At 42.9% G+C, this 17,496-nt stretch overlaps 1 protein-coding gene across 1 annotated transcript; it reads left to right on the top strand.

Moving 5' to 3' along the window:
- Window positions 1-2,289: 2,289 nt before the first annotated feature.
- Window positions 2,290-13,451, top strand: LOC122913877 (orphan sodium- and chloride-dependent neurotransmitter transporter NTT5-like). The gene is made up of 12 exons (XM_044260515.1): window positions 2,290-2,694; window positions 3,181-3,338; window positions 3,535-3,661; window positions 3,850-4,025; window positions 4,224-4,334; window positions 4,536-4,777; window positions 6,126-6,312; window positions 6,716-6,917; window positions 7,037-7,196; window positions 8,307-8,469; window positions 8,681-8,887; window positions 13,404-13,451. The coding sequence occupies exons 1-12, from the start codon at window positions 2,334-2,336 to the stop codon at window positions 13,449-13,451; spliced, it is 2,142 nt and encodes a 713-aa protein (XP_044116450.1). The 5' UTR covers window positions 2,290-2,333.
- Window positions 13,452-17,496: the final 4,045 nt, after the last annotated feature.

A 17,496-nucleotide genomic window follows, 5' to 3' on the forward strand; every position in this document is an offset into this window, starting at 1 on the left:
ACCTGCCTTCCGCTCAGGTCATGATCCCAGGGTTCTGGGATCCAGCCCCGAGTCGGGCTCCCTGCTCAGCGGGAAACCTGCTTCTCCCTCTCCCACTCCCCCTGCTGTGTTCCCTCTCTCGCTGTCTCTCTCTCTGTCAAATAAATAAATAAATCTTTTTTAAAAAATAAAACAACGTAAGTGTATTATTGTATTGTTCTGGAGGTAAAAAATCTGAAATCTGTTTCACTGGGCTAAAAGCAAGGTATTAGCATGCTTGTATTCCTTAAATAGGATCCAGGGGAAAATCTATTTCCTAGCCTTTTCCAGCTAGCATTCCTTGAGTCATGTCCCCTTCTTCCACATTCAAGGTGCATCACTTAACTTCTGCTCCTGCCATCTCATTTTCTCCTTGGATTCTTACTCTCCTACCCCCTTTTCCCATAAAAGGACTCTATAAATTACATTGCACTCATCATAGATAATCCAGGATCATCTCATTTCAAGATCTGTCACTTAACCACATTTAAAAAGTGTTCCTCACGCAAGGTAACATATTCACAGGTTCTAGGGATTAGGATGTGGATATCTTGGAGAAGGACATTGTTCTGTCTACCACATACGTTGTAAATATCTTCCTCTGCCCCAGGGATTGTCTGTTTACTCCCTTATTTTTTTTTTAAAGATTTTATTTATTTATTTATTTATTTATTTATTTGAGAGACAGAGATTTCGAGAGAGAGCACGAGTCAGGAGGAGAGGGAGAAGCAGGCCCCCTGTGGAGCAGGGAGCCTGACACAGGGCTCAATCCCAGGACCCTGAGATCTTGACCTGAAGTGAAGTCAGATGCTTAACCAACTGAGCCACCCAGGCGCCCCTGTTTACTTACTTAATGCAAAGTTTTCATTGAAGAATTTTCTCCTTTTAATTTAATCCACGGTGTCAAACTTTTCCTTTATGATTGGTGCTTTTTATGTCCTTTTAAAATTATTTTTGGTTTTCATTTGTTAGCACAGTTGTTTTCTTTTCTTTTTTTTATTAAGATTTTATTTATTTATTTGACAGAGAGAGAACACAAGTAGGCAGGTAGAGAGAGAGGAGGAAGCAGGCTCCCTGCTGAGCAGAGAGCCTAACATGAGGCTTGATCCAGGACCCTGAGATCATGACCGGAGCCGAAGACAGCGGCTTAACCCACTGAGCTACCCAGGTGCCCCTTATGTCCTTTTTGATATTCTTCCAAGTTTTTTATCTGGAAGTGTTACTGTTTTACCTTTCACATTTAGAACTTCAATCTCTGAATATATTTTTATTTAATATGTGAAGTTGGGGAGGGCAGGATTCGTTTATCTCTATGTAGATTTCCAAGTGCTCTAATGACCAGTGTTCATTGAAAAGAATGCCCTTTCTCTACAGCTTTGCAGTGCCATCTTTATTGTAAATCAGGTGTCCATATTTGTGTGTTTCTGAACTCTCTCCCAGAGGTATCCACAGAACTTTCTGTGGTAATGGAAATGCCTGATATCTGTCCTTCCGATGTGGTAGCCATACAGCTACTGAGCACTTGATATACATACAGGTAGCCATACAGCTACTGAGCACTTGATATATGGCTAGTATGACTGAGGAACTAACTTGTTAAAGTTACTTAATTTTAACTAATTTAAATAACCATATGTGCCTAGTAACTACTGTATTAAACAGTATAGGATATTGATTTATGGACCTATTTGTGCCATAGATCCCTGTGCCAATACCATACTCTCTTAATTATTATAGTTTTATAATTAGTCTTTACATTGGGTTCTCTTTTGTCAAGATTGTATTAACTATTCTAGGGCTTTTGCTTTTCATGTATATTTTAGAGTCAGCTTGTCAATTTCCCCCAAACCCTGATGTGATTTCAATAAGAATTGCATTGAATTTATAGATCAAATTGGGGATAACTGACATTGTTATACTTCCATTTCGCAAACATGCTCTATCTCTTCATTTTATTTTCTTTCAGTAATATTTTAGTGTGTGCACTTGTGTGTGTGTGTGTCTAAAGACCTTGCTCATCTTTTGTTAAAATTATTCCTAGACATTTTATGTCTTTTGGTATTATTGTAGATAGTATTGTTTTAAGATTATTACCTTCCAGAGTCATGCATGTCCTTGGTATGTTTTCAGAAGTAGAGACTTCATGTTCTTCTCACATAAGGATGAAAGGGTTTGGGAGGCCTCAGGGGTTCTTATGGGATGAGTCTTGTCTTTCCTTAGCTCATGTGTCTGAAGTCTGTAGTTCTTGATGTCCTTAAGGTCAACAAAGAAGGAAGCCCCATCCCTGCAGAAGCAGGAACTAGAGTCCACCCAGGATGACATCTGTTAGTGAAAACACGGAGACCCAAGATGAGAAATCCCAGATTTCTAGACCTTCGGATCCCAAATCCCTGATTGCTACTACCTCAGCTTCCCAGCTCTTAAAGTCTGATTTGGCTATTGAGGAACTGATGGCAGAGGAACAGAAGTGTGACACGGTGTCATCATACATTTGGTCTGATGAAGATAATGATGAAATACTGGAGACCATAAACAAGGATGAGCCAAAGGAGGAACCCCCCACCAATCGACCATCCTGGGCCAATAAAATTGAGTACCTGCTGGCCCACGTGGGCTTTTCTGTGGGACTGAGCACCATCTGGCGCTTTCCTTATCTGTGTTTTCACAATGGAGGTGGTGAGCCTGGGGACTAGTAATCATGGACCCAGAAGGGGGTGGGGAGCCAGACGACTATCCTAGCTACCCTGGGGTCTCTGAAATATGTAGAGGTGGGGGGATTTGGGAACCTGACTAGGGCAGAAACCAGGTACCTGGATGGCAGCTGTGCTCACCACTGTACCACCAATGCTGGAGCCAGGTACCTGAACACCTAGCGTGTTAGGTGGGTGTGAGCAGGATATTGGAACACTTAGGCTCGTGAGGATGGTGGGGCTGAAGGCTGAGATTGAGGGAGGGAGTGGAAACTGGGCATCTGGTCTTCCAGGAACTGGGGACTCAAGGGACACTTGAGACTATGAGGGATGTGGAAACAGTTGAGCCCTGATGCTGGTGGCTCTGAGGGAGGTCACTGTGGGGGGGGGGAGGTGTTTTCCCAGTCCCCAAGGAAGTCCAGGCACTGAGGAGCCGGGTGGTTCTCAGAGGCCCTCCTGACTCCCTGCACAGGCAGTTTTCTCATCATCTACATCCTCATGCTGTACTTGATCGGGGTTCCTCTTCTATTCCTGGAGATGGCGGCCGGTCAGAGGATGCGTCAGGGCAGCATTGGTGTATGGAAGGTCATCAGCCCCTGGATGGGTGGTGTGGGGTACAGCAGCTTCATGGTAAGGAGTCTTGGGCTGCCCAGGCCTACCCTTAATGCCCCACTCCGACCCCAACAGTTCCTTGTCCTGGGAGGGGTTCCATGACTTCACTTCTGTGGGTCAAGTCTCTTCAGTCCCACAGTCCTCTGGTCAAATCCCCTCCCTTCTGCTGGCCTTCCTTTCTTCTCCTGTCTCCAGAATTCTTCATGGTCCCTAGGTGTGCTGCATCGTGGGCTCGTACTACAGTGTGCTCATGGCTTGGAATCTCTTCTATTTGGTTCAGTCTTTCCAGTCTCCACTGCCTTGGTCAATGTGCCCCTTACTGAAGAACTCCAGTTCTTTTGGTGAGAAGAGAGGGAAGAGAAGGGCAAGTGGGAGGGCTGTAAAAGGTTAGAGCAATGAAGAAGGAAGAGGATCACTGAGAGACTAGGCATGAGCAGGAAGATGATGGAGATTGAGGGAGGGGGTGGAGGAGGACTGGAAGAGGGAGGCTTGTGGTCTTGCATTTTCCTCCATGGCGAGTTCACCTCAGATCCTGAATGTGAGCGGACAACGTCTACCACATACTTTTGGTACCGGAATGTATTGAAGGCCACAGATGAAATTGAAGTGGGTGGGCTACCCATTGTGCACCTCAGTGTCTCTCTCTTTGTTACCTGGTTTATTATCTGCGTCTCCATGATCAAGGGACCAAAGTCCACTGGAAAGGTGAGCCATCCTCTAACTTAAAATCTGATAGACTCCTTTCTTTCTGAGACCCCCTTATATTCTCCTAACTTGATGCCTGTAGGTCTCCCAACTTCTAACTCCTTCTAGTATGAACTTTGACTCTCAGTAGTCTTGGATCCCACTGTCCCAGCTTCTGCCTTTGCTGACCTCTATTTCTGAATCATACTTCCTACTCAGATGCTGTATGTCTCAGTACTCCTTCCGTACTTCATCCTTTTCTGTCTCCTAATCCGGAGTCTCATGCTGGAAGGTGCACATTTTGGTCTCAAGAATTTGTTGGCTGCCAAGGTGAGGTGTTCCCTGCCCTTTGATCCTCTTATCCACATGGGGATGTCAGGGACAGAATTGTTGTTTTTCTGATAGAGGCCCTCCAGGCTCCCTCCTTCAGTGCCTTCTCATCCTCCATCGCATCATGGTTTACCCCATGGTTTACTTCCCTTCATGGTTTACTTCCCTTTATATCCCAGTTCACACAGTACTTCTCCCCAGTTGCCAGCCCTGTACTCTGTGGAAGTGTGGCGCCGGACAGGGAACCAGCTCTTTTTATCCATGGGCCCTGGCTTTGGCAGCTTCACTGCAATCAGCTCATACATCCCTCGGGCCAACAACTGTGTCATGGATGCCTTTGTTGTGGCTCTTCTCAACTTGACTGCCTCGCTAACTGCCACTGTATTTGTATTTGCCATAATGGGCCACTTGGCCACAGAGAACACCGAAAGATGTTACATGAGGTGAGACCAATCTTTCATGAGGAGATCATCAAAAAGACCAAAGTCTGAGAAATAGCTCAAGAAATTCCAGTCTAGGCCCCCATCCTTCAGGGCTATTGGCTCAGTCAATATGGGACCCTCAGACAGGAGCCTCCTGAAGCTTTGAAACACCTGAATCACTCCAACTCTATCTCTTTCAGATCTGCCTTTCTAAACTAGGGAAGCCCTCAAACTTGGAGGTTTTCAAAGTTGTGTTCACCCCATTCTTAACTGGGGTCTTCCATGGAAAATTGGGAGAATGGCTTCAGTGGAATCATTAGATAAGAAAAAATAATAAAGGAGCTACTGCCCCACCAGAGTCCCCTTAACCCATTCCTGATTTTCTTCTCCTGTGAGATTCATTCTAACATACTCATCAGACATTTATAAAACATCTGTCTGGCAACCCTGTGTTTGTATTGGGTTCTGGGAACACAACCAGTGGTGAAGCAGACCATTATCCCTGCCCTCAGGAAAATCAGTCTTTTGAAGAAGGAGATACTAAATAGATAATGACAAGGAGATGAGAACTGTTAGTAGGGGTGATAAGAAATGCACAAGAGCAAGCTGTTAACAACCTGGGGCAGTCAGAGAAGACTTCCTCCTGGAGGCACTCCCGAGTTCAGTGTGTCTCCTGACAGATAACCACAACTAGTAGTCTTTCAAGTGTTTCTCTATGAAACATGTCATTGAAAAAACTGGATGAAACCATACTACTTTCCTGCAGCTTGTTGAATTGCCCTTATGGAAATAGATCTTGAATAGCTTTCCATGGCAATAAATGGAGTCCAGGGAGTTGAGTGAGCGTTTGTAGGAATTTGCATATGGAGAACAGTATAGTGGTAGAATTGGGGGAGACTGAGCAGGAGCAGAGTGTGGGTGGTTCTAGGCAGAGATAATGTCATGTGCCAAAGATCTGGGCATGCTGGAGAGCATGGCTGGTTGCAGCAGCTCAAATAGTTGAGTGTGGCCGAAGTAGAGAAAGTGAAGAGTTATACTTTAGGAGACTAGAGAGGCCAGCTGGTCAGGAAAGTAGAGAAGATTTAACATTGTCCTGAGATTGTCTAGTAGGAGATACACGTCCTAAAGCCCTCCATGACAATGTATGAAAGACCAGCTCCAGGGCCCCACGTGAGTCAGAAAAACTCTCTGGCCTCAGCAGACGCCTTATGAAAGTAGGTGTCCGACAGGTAGCACTAGGACCCTGGAGACCTAGGTTGCAGTGCAGTTCAGAAACTCTAGACTAGCGGTTTTCCTTCTCATGTAGAAGAGAAGCGAAGTTATCTTAAAGGGCCATAATGGTTTTATGTGATTCTACCTCTGTCCCCAGGAATGCTGAGACAGTGCTGGGTCTGATAGCTTCCAGGGTGCTGCCTGTCGAGGCCAGCCCTCCAGAGAGTATATATCTTCATCCAAGCTCCATCTACTCCAGGTGGCTCAAGAGCCTCCCTCAACGACTCAAAGACATGGTCCTACCCTATATGTCCACTTGCAGCATAGCTCAAGAATTGAAGGAGGTAGGTAAGGGCTGGGGATGGGGTCCTCATGTTCCCTTCAAACCCCCTCCCCAGTGCACCAGAAACTTAAGCTCTGCAGAGATGTCTCTAGAATCCAGAAAGACAATTCTTGGCAGCATCCCGGACAACCAGGACAGAGGTTTACCGTACGCTATTGCAGTAAGGCAGTTGTAGCCTCTGTAGCACCAAGCACTGGAGCTCACATAAGCCTGTTCATACCATCCCAAAGAGTTGCCAGACCAGCAGCTGTTGCCGGATGAAGTCCTCATGCCTCAAGGCCAGATGAGTTCAACAATGTCTATTAACAGAGCTACAGATGGTTTCCTAGGAGAGGGGGCAGGAAAGCAGTTAGGATTCTACAGAATGAGCTCAGAGCCCTCGCTCTTCCTCCCTTCACTCACAGGTTATGGAGGGTCCCGGTGTGGCCATTGTGGCATTTACTGATATCATCCGTGTGTTTTCCGGGTCTACCTTCTGGGCCATCACCACCTTCGTGTTGCTGGTGAGCCTGGGGCTGAGCACCATGACCGGAATCACGCAGGGCATCATTACCCCACTCCAGGACACTTTCTCTTCCCTCAGGAAATATACAAAACTGCTCACAGGTACTCTAATCTATGACCCCACTCCCACCTAACACCATTGTTGAGCTTAACCCTACTGGGACTCTTACACAACCTAGTTTGAATTCTGAACTTGATCCAAATCTGATGTTTTCCCTCAGTGGGCGTCTGTGTGCCTATGTTCCTGGGCAGCCTCATTTTCGTGAGGCCTTCGGGCAGCTACTATGTGAACCTGCTGGATGATTACTGGGTATCTCTGCCCCTCTTCTTCATTATCATCTTGGAGAACATAGCCATGGCCTGGATCTATGGGGCCAGGAGGTGATGCCCCAAGCCCTGGATCTGCAGTCACGCCTCCACACAGCGACAGCCCCTAGGGAGTACTGCCCTCCTGCTCTCACTGTCAGGCCTCTGACCCAGGCTTTTGGAGAGCCCCCAGGGGTGGGAAGGAGAAAGCATGGGCTAATTCCTGGAGAAAACAGGTGGAGAATGAAAAAGTGGTGGACAGTCCATATCAAGTCCTAGTGGCTCCTGAACCTTAATTTTAACCAGGGTAGTGTGGGCATGTAATCCCTTGCTTCTCTAAGTGTGCTCTGGAACAGTAGCATTGGCATCACCTGGGAGTTTAAAAGCAGACCCTCAGGCTATGCCCAAAACCTTTAAATCTGTATCTGCATTTTAATAAGACCCCCAAGTAAATAGTATGCACACTAACATTTGAGAAACAGCATGTAATCCAAATGTGGCGGTGTTTCTAGGCGATAGTGGCTCTTGGCATCAGTTTGCTGACTCTACACTCACTCTCACATATTACCCAGGTGTGCCCAAGCAGGCACACCAGGCAGGCCTTGTGAGCGCTGAGGATACTGGGATAAATTACATTGAGTTTTCTGCTCTCAGAGTTGAAAGAAGAAAACATTAGGTAGATTTGGGGGCAGGATAGTAAGCCTATGATAGAGACAGCCAAGGGCACTCTGGGAACACAAATGATTATCTAAAGAAGGCAAGGAGGGGGTGCTTGAACAGAATCTAGACAGGAAGGGGAGTTTGTCAAGGGAAAGAAAGGAGGACATTCTAGGCAAAAGAAACCCGATGTGCATCCATGTTGGGGCTAAGAAGGTGTACCAAAGAAAGCTAGATATGTGAACTTGAAGAAACTACATTTAGAAACCAGATGTATTGACTTTGATTCTAAAGGTTATGGAAGAGAGAAATGTTTAGGGGTTTTGTTTTTTAAAAAATCTTGGGACTGGGACATTAATCAGACTGAAAGGTGATGAATTAAGAGGCAAGAAAACTGGTTGTAGAGGTGAACAGAAAGGTTTAAGAAATGCGAAACTTTGTCTCCCGGGCTGGGTTTGGATTGACCCCTCCCCAAGGCTGGATAAAGCCTGAAAAGGTCCCCCAAGATCTTGTGGCCCTTCCTCTCAGGTTCCTTGCAGACTTGATTACCATGTTGGGCCGCCCCATATCCCCCATCTATCGTTGGCTGTGGTGTTTTCTGTCTCCGTTTGTCCTGCTAGTCCTGTTTGTAAGCACCCTGATTCATCTGCTTCTGAAGAACATCACCTACTTGGCCTGGGATTCGAGCATTGTGAGCCTCCGTCTAAGACCCCAGAGCCCCCTAGGGAGTGGGTGAGGACGTTCCAATCTGCTCTGGTCTCTAGGACTCTGTCACCTTATTCCCTGGTTCCCTTAGAGATTCATTTATCTAGTCTCTGGCCTTGGTTCATGACCTACCCCGAACCTCTACAGCCTTCCATTTCAGAGAACCTGGGTATTCTAAATCTTCCCTTTCTCCACAGTCCAATGAGGTGATCCGAGTTTATCCATCATGGGCTAAAGTCTTGCTCATCATCCTCATCGCCATTACCATCTTGCCTGTCCCTGCCTACTTCTTGTACACACTCATTGGTGTGGATTTCACAGTCTCCATGATTCACAGTAGGGCAACAGATATCTTCACACCGGAAGCTAAAGGGAACTCACTGAAGTCCCAACCATGGCTTCAGGTGAGGAAAAACCAAAAGAAGGTTAATATGTTGAATAAATAACAGAAAAACCTCTCTGCCGTGTGAGTAATTCATCTAGGAAATAAGGACTTGGTTTATTTGGCGAAATACTTCTTTTTCAAAGTGGAACTCCCTGGCTGGCAACTTGACATTCGAAGAGGTAAAAGTGCACTTGCTAATGTAAGTGGACCCAAGACATTTTGTTTTCCTGGATTGGGAAAGTTTTTTCTGGCCCAGTGGAGGTTAACACAGCAGTCATTCTCTCCATCTCCTATACTTGCCTTCACCAGACACATAATGATGGTGTTCTTTGACTTCCAGTATTTGGTTGATGGTGACTGCTGACCCTACTTCTCCTAGGCGGCCTTCCTCTTGAAACTGGTCTGTGGCAGGTCTTATCCCTATGAAACAAAGGTAAAAATGGTGCTGGTAACTGCATCAGTGGAACTTTGCTTTTGTCATAAAAAAATGTGTAACTCCCATTCTTGGTTTCCATTAATTGTTCAATTCAAATGCTGGAATCCCAGACCCTCTCTGCCTGGTCCTTCCTAACCAGATAGAGACAGTTTTCTCAGAATGCAGTAGATTCACTAATTATGGCAAAGCAGTTAATAACTGGTGACTTCCTCATGTATCTCTTAAATTCTTGGAATAGTTGATTACTTGTACCAAGTCTACCAAGGGACTTAAAACTTTACACATTATATATTTTTACTCTGTTGGTCTAGGAGCCTGATGGAAGGATATTTGGCAGGGAATGAGAGAGAATAGAGGTTAGCTGCAGGGTTTGAAGACCCATGGAATACTTCATTTAGGGCAAGGTGACAACAAAATGAGACGAACAAGACACACGGTAGTAAAAGACACCTAAAACATACCATAAAATATATTTCAACAATCCTCTGTAAATGCGTAGATGAACTTTGAAGAAATTAAGGGAAATCTTTAAGAGGCCAAAAATTAAACTTAATTAAGCTTGAATTCAGCTAGTGTTAAAGCTAGTAATTGCTTTGGGATAATTGACCTGAAGGGTTATACTCTCCATGAAAGGGTTAGATGGCAATAAAATGTATGTCTTGGTTCTTCCTCTAATAGCAAGCAACTAATGTCTTTTCTTTTCTTTTTTCTTTCTTTTTTTTTTTTTTTGAGAATTTGTACCCAAACCCCACTCTCTTGTGGGATTTTGGTTCAGATTCACACAACATGCATAGTCTGAAAACCCCAAGTTGAGATTAATATAAAAGGTGCTTGGTGGATAGCAGTTTGCCCCCCAGCACCGGTCATTAGTAAATATAAATAATCTCTGGGGGAAACAGAACCTCTCTGCCAAACCTCATAGAACTCCATGAATATGAGCTCAGAAAAAGAAATTATAAAATGTGTAAGGCAAAAGGTACCCCAAGGGAGGATTCGCAGAAACAACAAATAGCAAGAATCACGGCTGCAAGGACCTAACGTGCTGGAATTATCGGATGCATAATATAAGCTAACATATGTTTAATATATATTAAAGACAGGGGTGCTTGGGTGGCTCAGTTGTTAAGCATCTGCCTTTGGTTTGGGTCATGATCCTGGGGTCCTGGGATGGAGTCCCGTGTTGGACTCCCTGCGTAGCTGGAACCCTGCTTCTTCCTCTCCCAATCCTCCTGTGTTCCCTCTCAGAAATGATCAGGGTATTCGTAAAGGAACCAAAAAGAACTCTTAGAAATGAAAAAAAAAATAACAAAGATTATTTTTGTTAATGGATGGGTTAAACAACCAATTACAGAACTAGGAAGAGAAAATCCAAAAAATTACCCAGAATAGAGCACAAACTACAGTATTAAAAATATGAGATTAACCAATGTGAAATTTAAGAAACAAATGAACAGACAGACAAAAAAATAGACTTAAATACAGATAGGAAACTGGTGGTTGCCAAAGGGAGATCAGTGGGGTGATGGGTGAAATGAAGGGGATCAAGAGTGTACTTATCGGGGCGCCTGGGTGGCTCAGTGGGTTAAGCTGCTGCCTTCGGCTCGGGTCATGATCTCAGAGTCCTGGGATCGAGCCCCGCATTGGGCTCTCTGCTCAGCAGGGAGCCTGCTTCCTCCCCTCTCTCTGCCTGCCTCTCCGCCTGCTTGTGATCTCTGTCTGTCACATAAATAAATAAAATCTTTTAAAAAAAAGAGTGTACTTATCTTTTTTTTTTTTTTTTAAGATTTTACTTATTTATTTGGGAGAGAAGGAACATGAGCTGGAGAAGAGGCAGAGATAGAGAATCTCAAGCAGACTCTGCACTGAGCATGGAGCCCAACTCGGAGCCTGATCTCACAACCCTGAGATCATGACCTGAGCTGAAACCCAGAGTCAGATGCCTAACTGACTGTACCACTAAGGAGCCCCAGTATTACACTTACCTTGATGAGGATTGTGTAGAATTTTTGAATCATTATATTATACACCTGAAACTAATATAACACCATATGTTAACTATAGTTGAATTAAAAATGTTTAAATGTTTATGAGACATGGAGAGTAGTAGGAGAAAGTCCAGCATATGTGTAATAGGAGCTCCAGAAAGAGATCATTGGAAGAATAAGGGAGAGGCAATTTGCAAAGAGAAAAAAGCTGAACACTTTCCAGAAACAATCTATAATTTATGTATTAGTTATGGTAAATAATAATAGTTTCTCTAACAGTTTCAGTACAAAATCTCAGTGACTTCATACAACCAGGCATCAGAATATTCTACAGTGTAGGTTGGAACAAGGGTGGGAGTGCCCTACATTTAGTCATTAAAGATCCAGACTTCTCTCACCTTGGTGCTCTTCCCTTCTCTAGATTTTGGAGTTTTTGCCAGCGATCTGGTGGACAGGGAAAGAGAATGAGTTATAAGCCAGATCTGAAAGTGGAGTACATGACTTCTGTCCACATCCCACTGGCCAGAGTAAAAAGGCTGGAAGAACAGAGAACAGTTATTAGAAAGCACTAGTGGTTTCTGCTACATTCACAGATCAGCAGAGGGGAAAAAAAATCAAGGAAAAATCAAGAGAATGTGAAACAAAATATAAAATATTAGTGTAAAAAAAGTTGGACAATAAGAAGATAAAGTATTATAAATCCACATATACTAATAATAGGTATTACAATTATTTACAAATGGACTAAATACACTAGTTAAAAGGCAAACATTGAAGACTGAACCGTTTTAAATCCAGCTCTCTGCAACTGACGTGAGACACATCTGTAACATTAGGACACAGTAAGATTTTAGAGTAAAAGGAAGGAGGAATCCATACCTGCCAAATACTAACCAAAAGACAAAATCATTATGGCAATAAAATATTTTTTGAGATAAAGAGGTTGCAAGGTTACATTTATGAGAAGGATACAAAGGTTATAAATTGCATGGACCTAATAATACAGGTTCAAATGTATAAAACTGATGGAACCGTAAGGAGAAATTGACAAATTCAACATTTTTGTTGAAAACTGACACAATTTTAGAAGAAAAACAGTAAGTATGTAGGTTTTAAAATTTTATTTATTTATTTGACATGGAGAGAGGCAGCGAGAGAGGGAACACAGGCAAGGGGCATGTGAGAGGGAGAAGCAGGCTTCCTGCTGAGCAGGGAGCCTGATGCGGGGGCTCTATCCCCGGACATTGGGATCATGACCTGAGCCAAATGCAGAGGCTTAATGACTGAGCCACCCAAGTGCCCCAATTATGTACATTTGAACACAGTTAACAAGTTTGACATAATGGACATATATGTTGAACACTATATTCAATAATTAGAGAATACGTATCTTCTGAAGCACACAGAATATAAAATTGATCACATAGTAACCCGTAATACAAGCCTTGACAAACTGCAAATCATTATACAGACCGTGTACTATGACCACAATGTAACCAAGTCAGATATGAACAATGAAAATACAACAGAAGGAAGTCATATAATTAGACATTTTAAAAATCACATTAAAAAAATTCATGGGTCAGGGCGCCTGGGTGGCTCAGTCAATTAAACATCTGCCCCTAGCTGAGATCATGATCTCAGGGCTCCCTGCTCGGTGGGGAGTCTGCTTCTACCTCTCCTTCTACCCCTTCCCCCATACTATCTCTCTCTTTCTCAACTGAATAAATAAAATCTTAAAAACAAAACAGCAAAGTCTCCTTATTTTATTTTATTTAAAGATTTTATTTTTTTGAGGGAGAAACAGAACATGAGAGGGGAGAAGGTCAGAGGGAGAAACAGACTCCCCATGGAACAGGGAGCCCGATGCAGGACTCAATCCCAGGACCCTGGGATCATGACCTGAGCCAAAGGCAGTTGTTCAACCAACTGAGCCACGCAAAGTCTCTTTAAAAACAAATTTGTGGGTAAGGGACTACATCATAATAGAAATTAGAAACTGCATAAAAGTAAGCAATAAGAACTGTATATCAAAATGATGGAAGGGAGCTAATTTGGTAAGCATGTGTGTGTGTGTTTGGCCTGTCCTACATCCAAACCTATTTTCCATTTAGGAGAAATCTGCATTGTGTGAGTCTTGGTGGGAGAAACGGATGCACTAAATTGGTAAATTAATTTCAAATTATTAGAAAAGAAGGCTGAAAATTGATTAGCTAAAACATCCAATTTAAGAAGGTGGAAAAAGACCAATAAATCTAAAGTAAAAGGAAAAAATAAGCAGCAGAAATTACTGATACAGAAATACTGATACAGAAAATAGAATTTTCATTCCCAGGTTTCAGCACTGACAACCCCCCCGCAAAAGAAAACAGGATGGACAAACTCAAAAGCTGAGTCTCAAAAAACAAAAATCTGGTTTTGTTTTTTTTTTAATTAATTTATTTATTTTTCAGCATAACAGTATTCATTATTTTTGTGCCACACCCAGTGCTCCATGCAATCTGTGCCCTCTCTAATACACACCACCTGGTTCCCCCAACCTCCCACCGCACATCCCTTCAAAACCCTCAGATTGCTTTTCAGAGTCCATAGTCTCTCATGGTTCACCTCCCCTTCCAATTTCCCTCAACTCCCTTATCCTCCATGCTATTGGTTATGCTCCACAAATAAGTGAAACCATATGATAATTGACTCTCTCTGCTTGACTTATTTCACTCAGCATAATCTCTTCCAGTCCTGTCCATGTTGCTACAAAAGTTGGGCATTCATTGTTTCTGATGGAGGCATAATACTCCATAGTGTATATGGACCACATCTTCCTTATCCATTCGTCTGTTGGAGGGCATCTTGGTTCTTTCCACAGTTTGGCGACCATGACCATTGCTGCTATAAACATTGGGGTACATATGGCCCTTCTTTTCACTACATCTGTATCTTTGGGGTAAATACCCAGTAGTGCAATTGCAGGGTCATAGGGAAGCTCTCTTTTTAATTTCTTGAGGAATCTCCACACTGTTCTCCAAAGTGGTTGCACCAACTTGCATTCCCACCAACAATGTAAGAGGGTTCCCCTTTCTCCACATCCTCTCCAACACATGTTGTTTCCTGTCTTGTTAATTTTGGCCATTCTAACTGGTGTAAGGTGGTATCTCAATGTGGTTTTTTTGTTTGTTTGTTTTGTTTTGTTTTTTTTTTCCAATTTATTTATTTTCAGAAAAACAGTATTCATTATTTTTTCACCACACCCAGTGCTCCTTGCAGGCCGTGCCCTCTATAATACCCACCACCTGGTACCTCCCACCCCTCCGCCACTTCAAACCCCTCAGATTGTTTTTCAGAGTCCATTGTCTCTCATGGTTCACCACCCCTTCCAATTTACCCAAAAGCACATACCCTCCCCAATGTCCATAACCCTACCCCCCTTCTCCCAACCCCCCTCAATGTAGTTTTAATTTGACTCTCCCTGATGGCTAGTGATGACGAACATTTTTTCATGTGTCTGATAGCCATTTGTATGTCTTCATTGGAAAAGTGTCTGTTCATATCTTCTGCCCATTTTTTATATGATTGTCTGTTTTGTGTGTGTTCAGTTTCAGGAGTTCTTTATAGATCCTGGATATCAACCTTTTGTCTGTACTGTCATTTGCAAATATCTTCTCCCATTCCGTGGGTTGCCTCTTTGTTTTGTTGACTGTTTCCTTTGCTGTGCAGAAGCTTTTGATCTTGATAAAGTCCCAAAAGTTCATCTTCGCTTTTGTTTCTTTTGCCTTTGGAGACATATCTTGAAAGAAGTTGCTGTGGCTGATATCGAAGAGGTTACTGCCTATATTCTCCTCTAGGGTTCTGATGGATTCCTGTCTCACGTTGAGGTCTTTTATCCATTTTGGGTTTATCTTTGTGTATGGTGTAAGAGAATGGTTGAGTTTCATTCTTCTACATATAGCTGTCCAGTTTTTCCAGCACCATTTATTGAAGATACTGTCTTTTTTCCACTGTATATTTTTTCCTGTTTTGTCAAAGATTATTTGACCATAGAGATGAGGGTCCATATCTGGGCTCTCTACTCTGTTCCGCTGGTCTATGTGTCTGTTTTTATGCCAGTACCATGCTGTCTTGGTGATCACAGCTTTGTAGTAAAGCTTGAAATCAGATAACATGATGCCCCCAGTTTTATTTTTGTTTTTCAAAATTTCCTTAGCGATTTGGGGTCTCTTCTGATTCCATACAAATATTTGGATTATCTGCTCCAGCTCTTTGAAAAATACCGGTGGAATTTTGATCAGAATGGCATTAAAAGTATAGATTGCTCTAGGCAGTATAGACATTTTAACAATGTTTATTCTTCCAATCCAAGAGCATGGAATGGTCTTCCATCTTTTTGTGTCTTCTTCAATTTCTTTCATGAGTGTTCTGTAATTCCTCAAGTACAGATCCTTTACCTCTTTGGTTAGGTTTATTCCCAGGTATCTTATGGTTCTTGGTGCTATAGTAAATGTAATCAATTGGTGCTATAGTAAATGGAATCAATTCTCTAATTTCACTTTCTGTATTTTCATTGTTAGTGTATAAGAAAGCCACTGATTTCTGTACAGTGACTTTGTATCCTGCCACGTTGCTGAATTGTTGTATGAGTTCTAGTAGTTTGGGGGTGAAAGAATCATCAGAAGTTATTATCAACAGTTATATGCCAATAAGCTAAGCAACCTAGATGAAATGGATGCATTCCTGGAAAACTATAAACTCCCAAAAATCTGGTTTTTACAAATGCAGCAGAGATTCCAAAAAGTCAGTAAGAGAATTGAATGAACAACTTTCAGCCTCAAAATTTTTGAATAAACATAAAGAAGTGGTAGCTTCTGCCTGGAGATCTGGGGTTTCTGATTGCCTAAAAATTCCAAGTGGGTTTCCCTTGAGACGGTTGTGGGACGGTGGGTGATAATTGGAAGTTTGGGGTGGTTCGTCAGAAAAGAACTGTGGTATAAGGGGCCATTTTATCTGGATTTCTTCACTCGCTCTTGCTGGTAAGAGGAGGTCAGTTATGGAGGAGTTCAAAATTTCTGCTCACTTGGAGGGTGTGCTTCTACTTGCTGATACCCACTGGGTTTCCCTCCTTTCTTGCCCTGCCCACTGCTCCTCCTCCCGGCTTCACCTCTCAGCAGTACAGTGAATCAGGAGTTGGATGCCCCCATCTCCTTTGTCTGCCCTCTTTTCACAGAGTACCCCAAACCCAGTCATTAATTCCCTCGGCTATCTACGTTTGCCTGCCAAGCTTCCTTTTGTACAGAGACCTAAAATTTTCTTTTACAATAGCTTTATCGAGATACAATCTGTACGCCATACAGTTCGCCTATTTTCTTTTTGCACAATGCCACTTCTTTGCAGTTCGGTATTTTATAGTGTATTCATAGAGCTGCTGGATTTTGCCAAGTGCATTTTCATCTTGTTGATTTTTTTTTTCCTACTGAACCAGTGCTGTGGAGCCAGTCCTTCTTAGTCATGATGTATCCTCCTTTCCATAACTTGCTGGGTTCCGTTTGCTAGTGTTTATTTAGTTTGTTCACCTTGTTGATGCAGATGGTTTTTCCCCTACTGACTTCTTCTAAATTTTGGTATTAAAGTGGTGCTTTAGGGGCGCCTGGGTGGCCCAGTGGGTTAAGCCTCTGTCTTGGGCTCAGATCATGATCTCAGAGTCTTGGGATCAAGCACCGCATCGGGCTCTCTCTGTTCAACGGGGAGCCTGCTTCTCTTTCTCTCTCTCTCTGCCTACTTGTGATCTCTCTGTCAAGTAAATAAATAAAGTCTTTTTAAAAATGTGATGCTTTACTTCATAAAGTAAAATAAGGAGCTCTCCATCTTCTTCTGTGGTTTAAGCCAATGGTTCTCTAAATTTAGTATGCCTAAGAATCATCAAGAGAGCCTGTTAAAAAACAGATCCCCCCACCCTGAGAGTTCATGATATCTTGGCTGGGCAAAGGTTCCTTGGGTTGCAGTTTCTTTTATTATCTCTGTAGATGCTGTCTCATACTCTTCAGCCTTCTACTGATAAAGCTGAGAAGGCCAATGCCAATCTGATCCTTTTTCCTTTGTAATTTGTTTTTTCTGTCTAGAAGCCTATAAGATTTTTCTCTTAATTTCTGGAGTTTACAGATTTCACCAGGATATGCCCAGATATATTTTTTTCTCATCAAAACTTCCTGGAACTCAGTG

This window comes from Neovison vison, chromosome 7, assembly GCF_020171115.1.
Source record: "Neovison vison isolate M4711 chromosome 7, ASM_NN_V1, whole genome shotgun sequence".
Lineage (NCBI taxonomy): Eukaryota > Metazoa > Chordata > Mammalia > Carnivora > Mustelidae > Neogale > Neogale vison.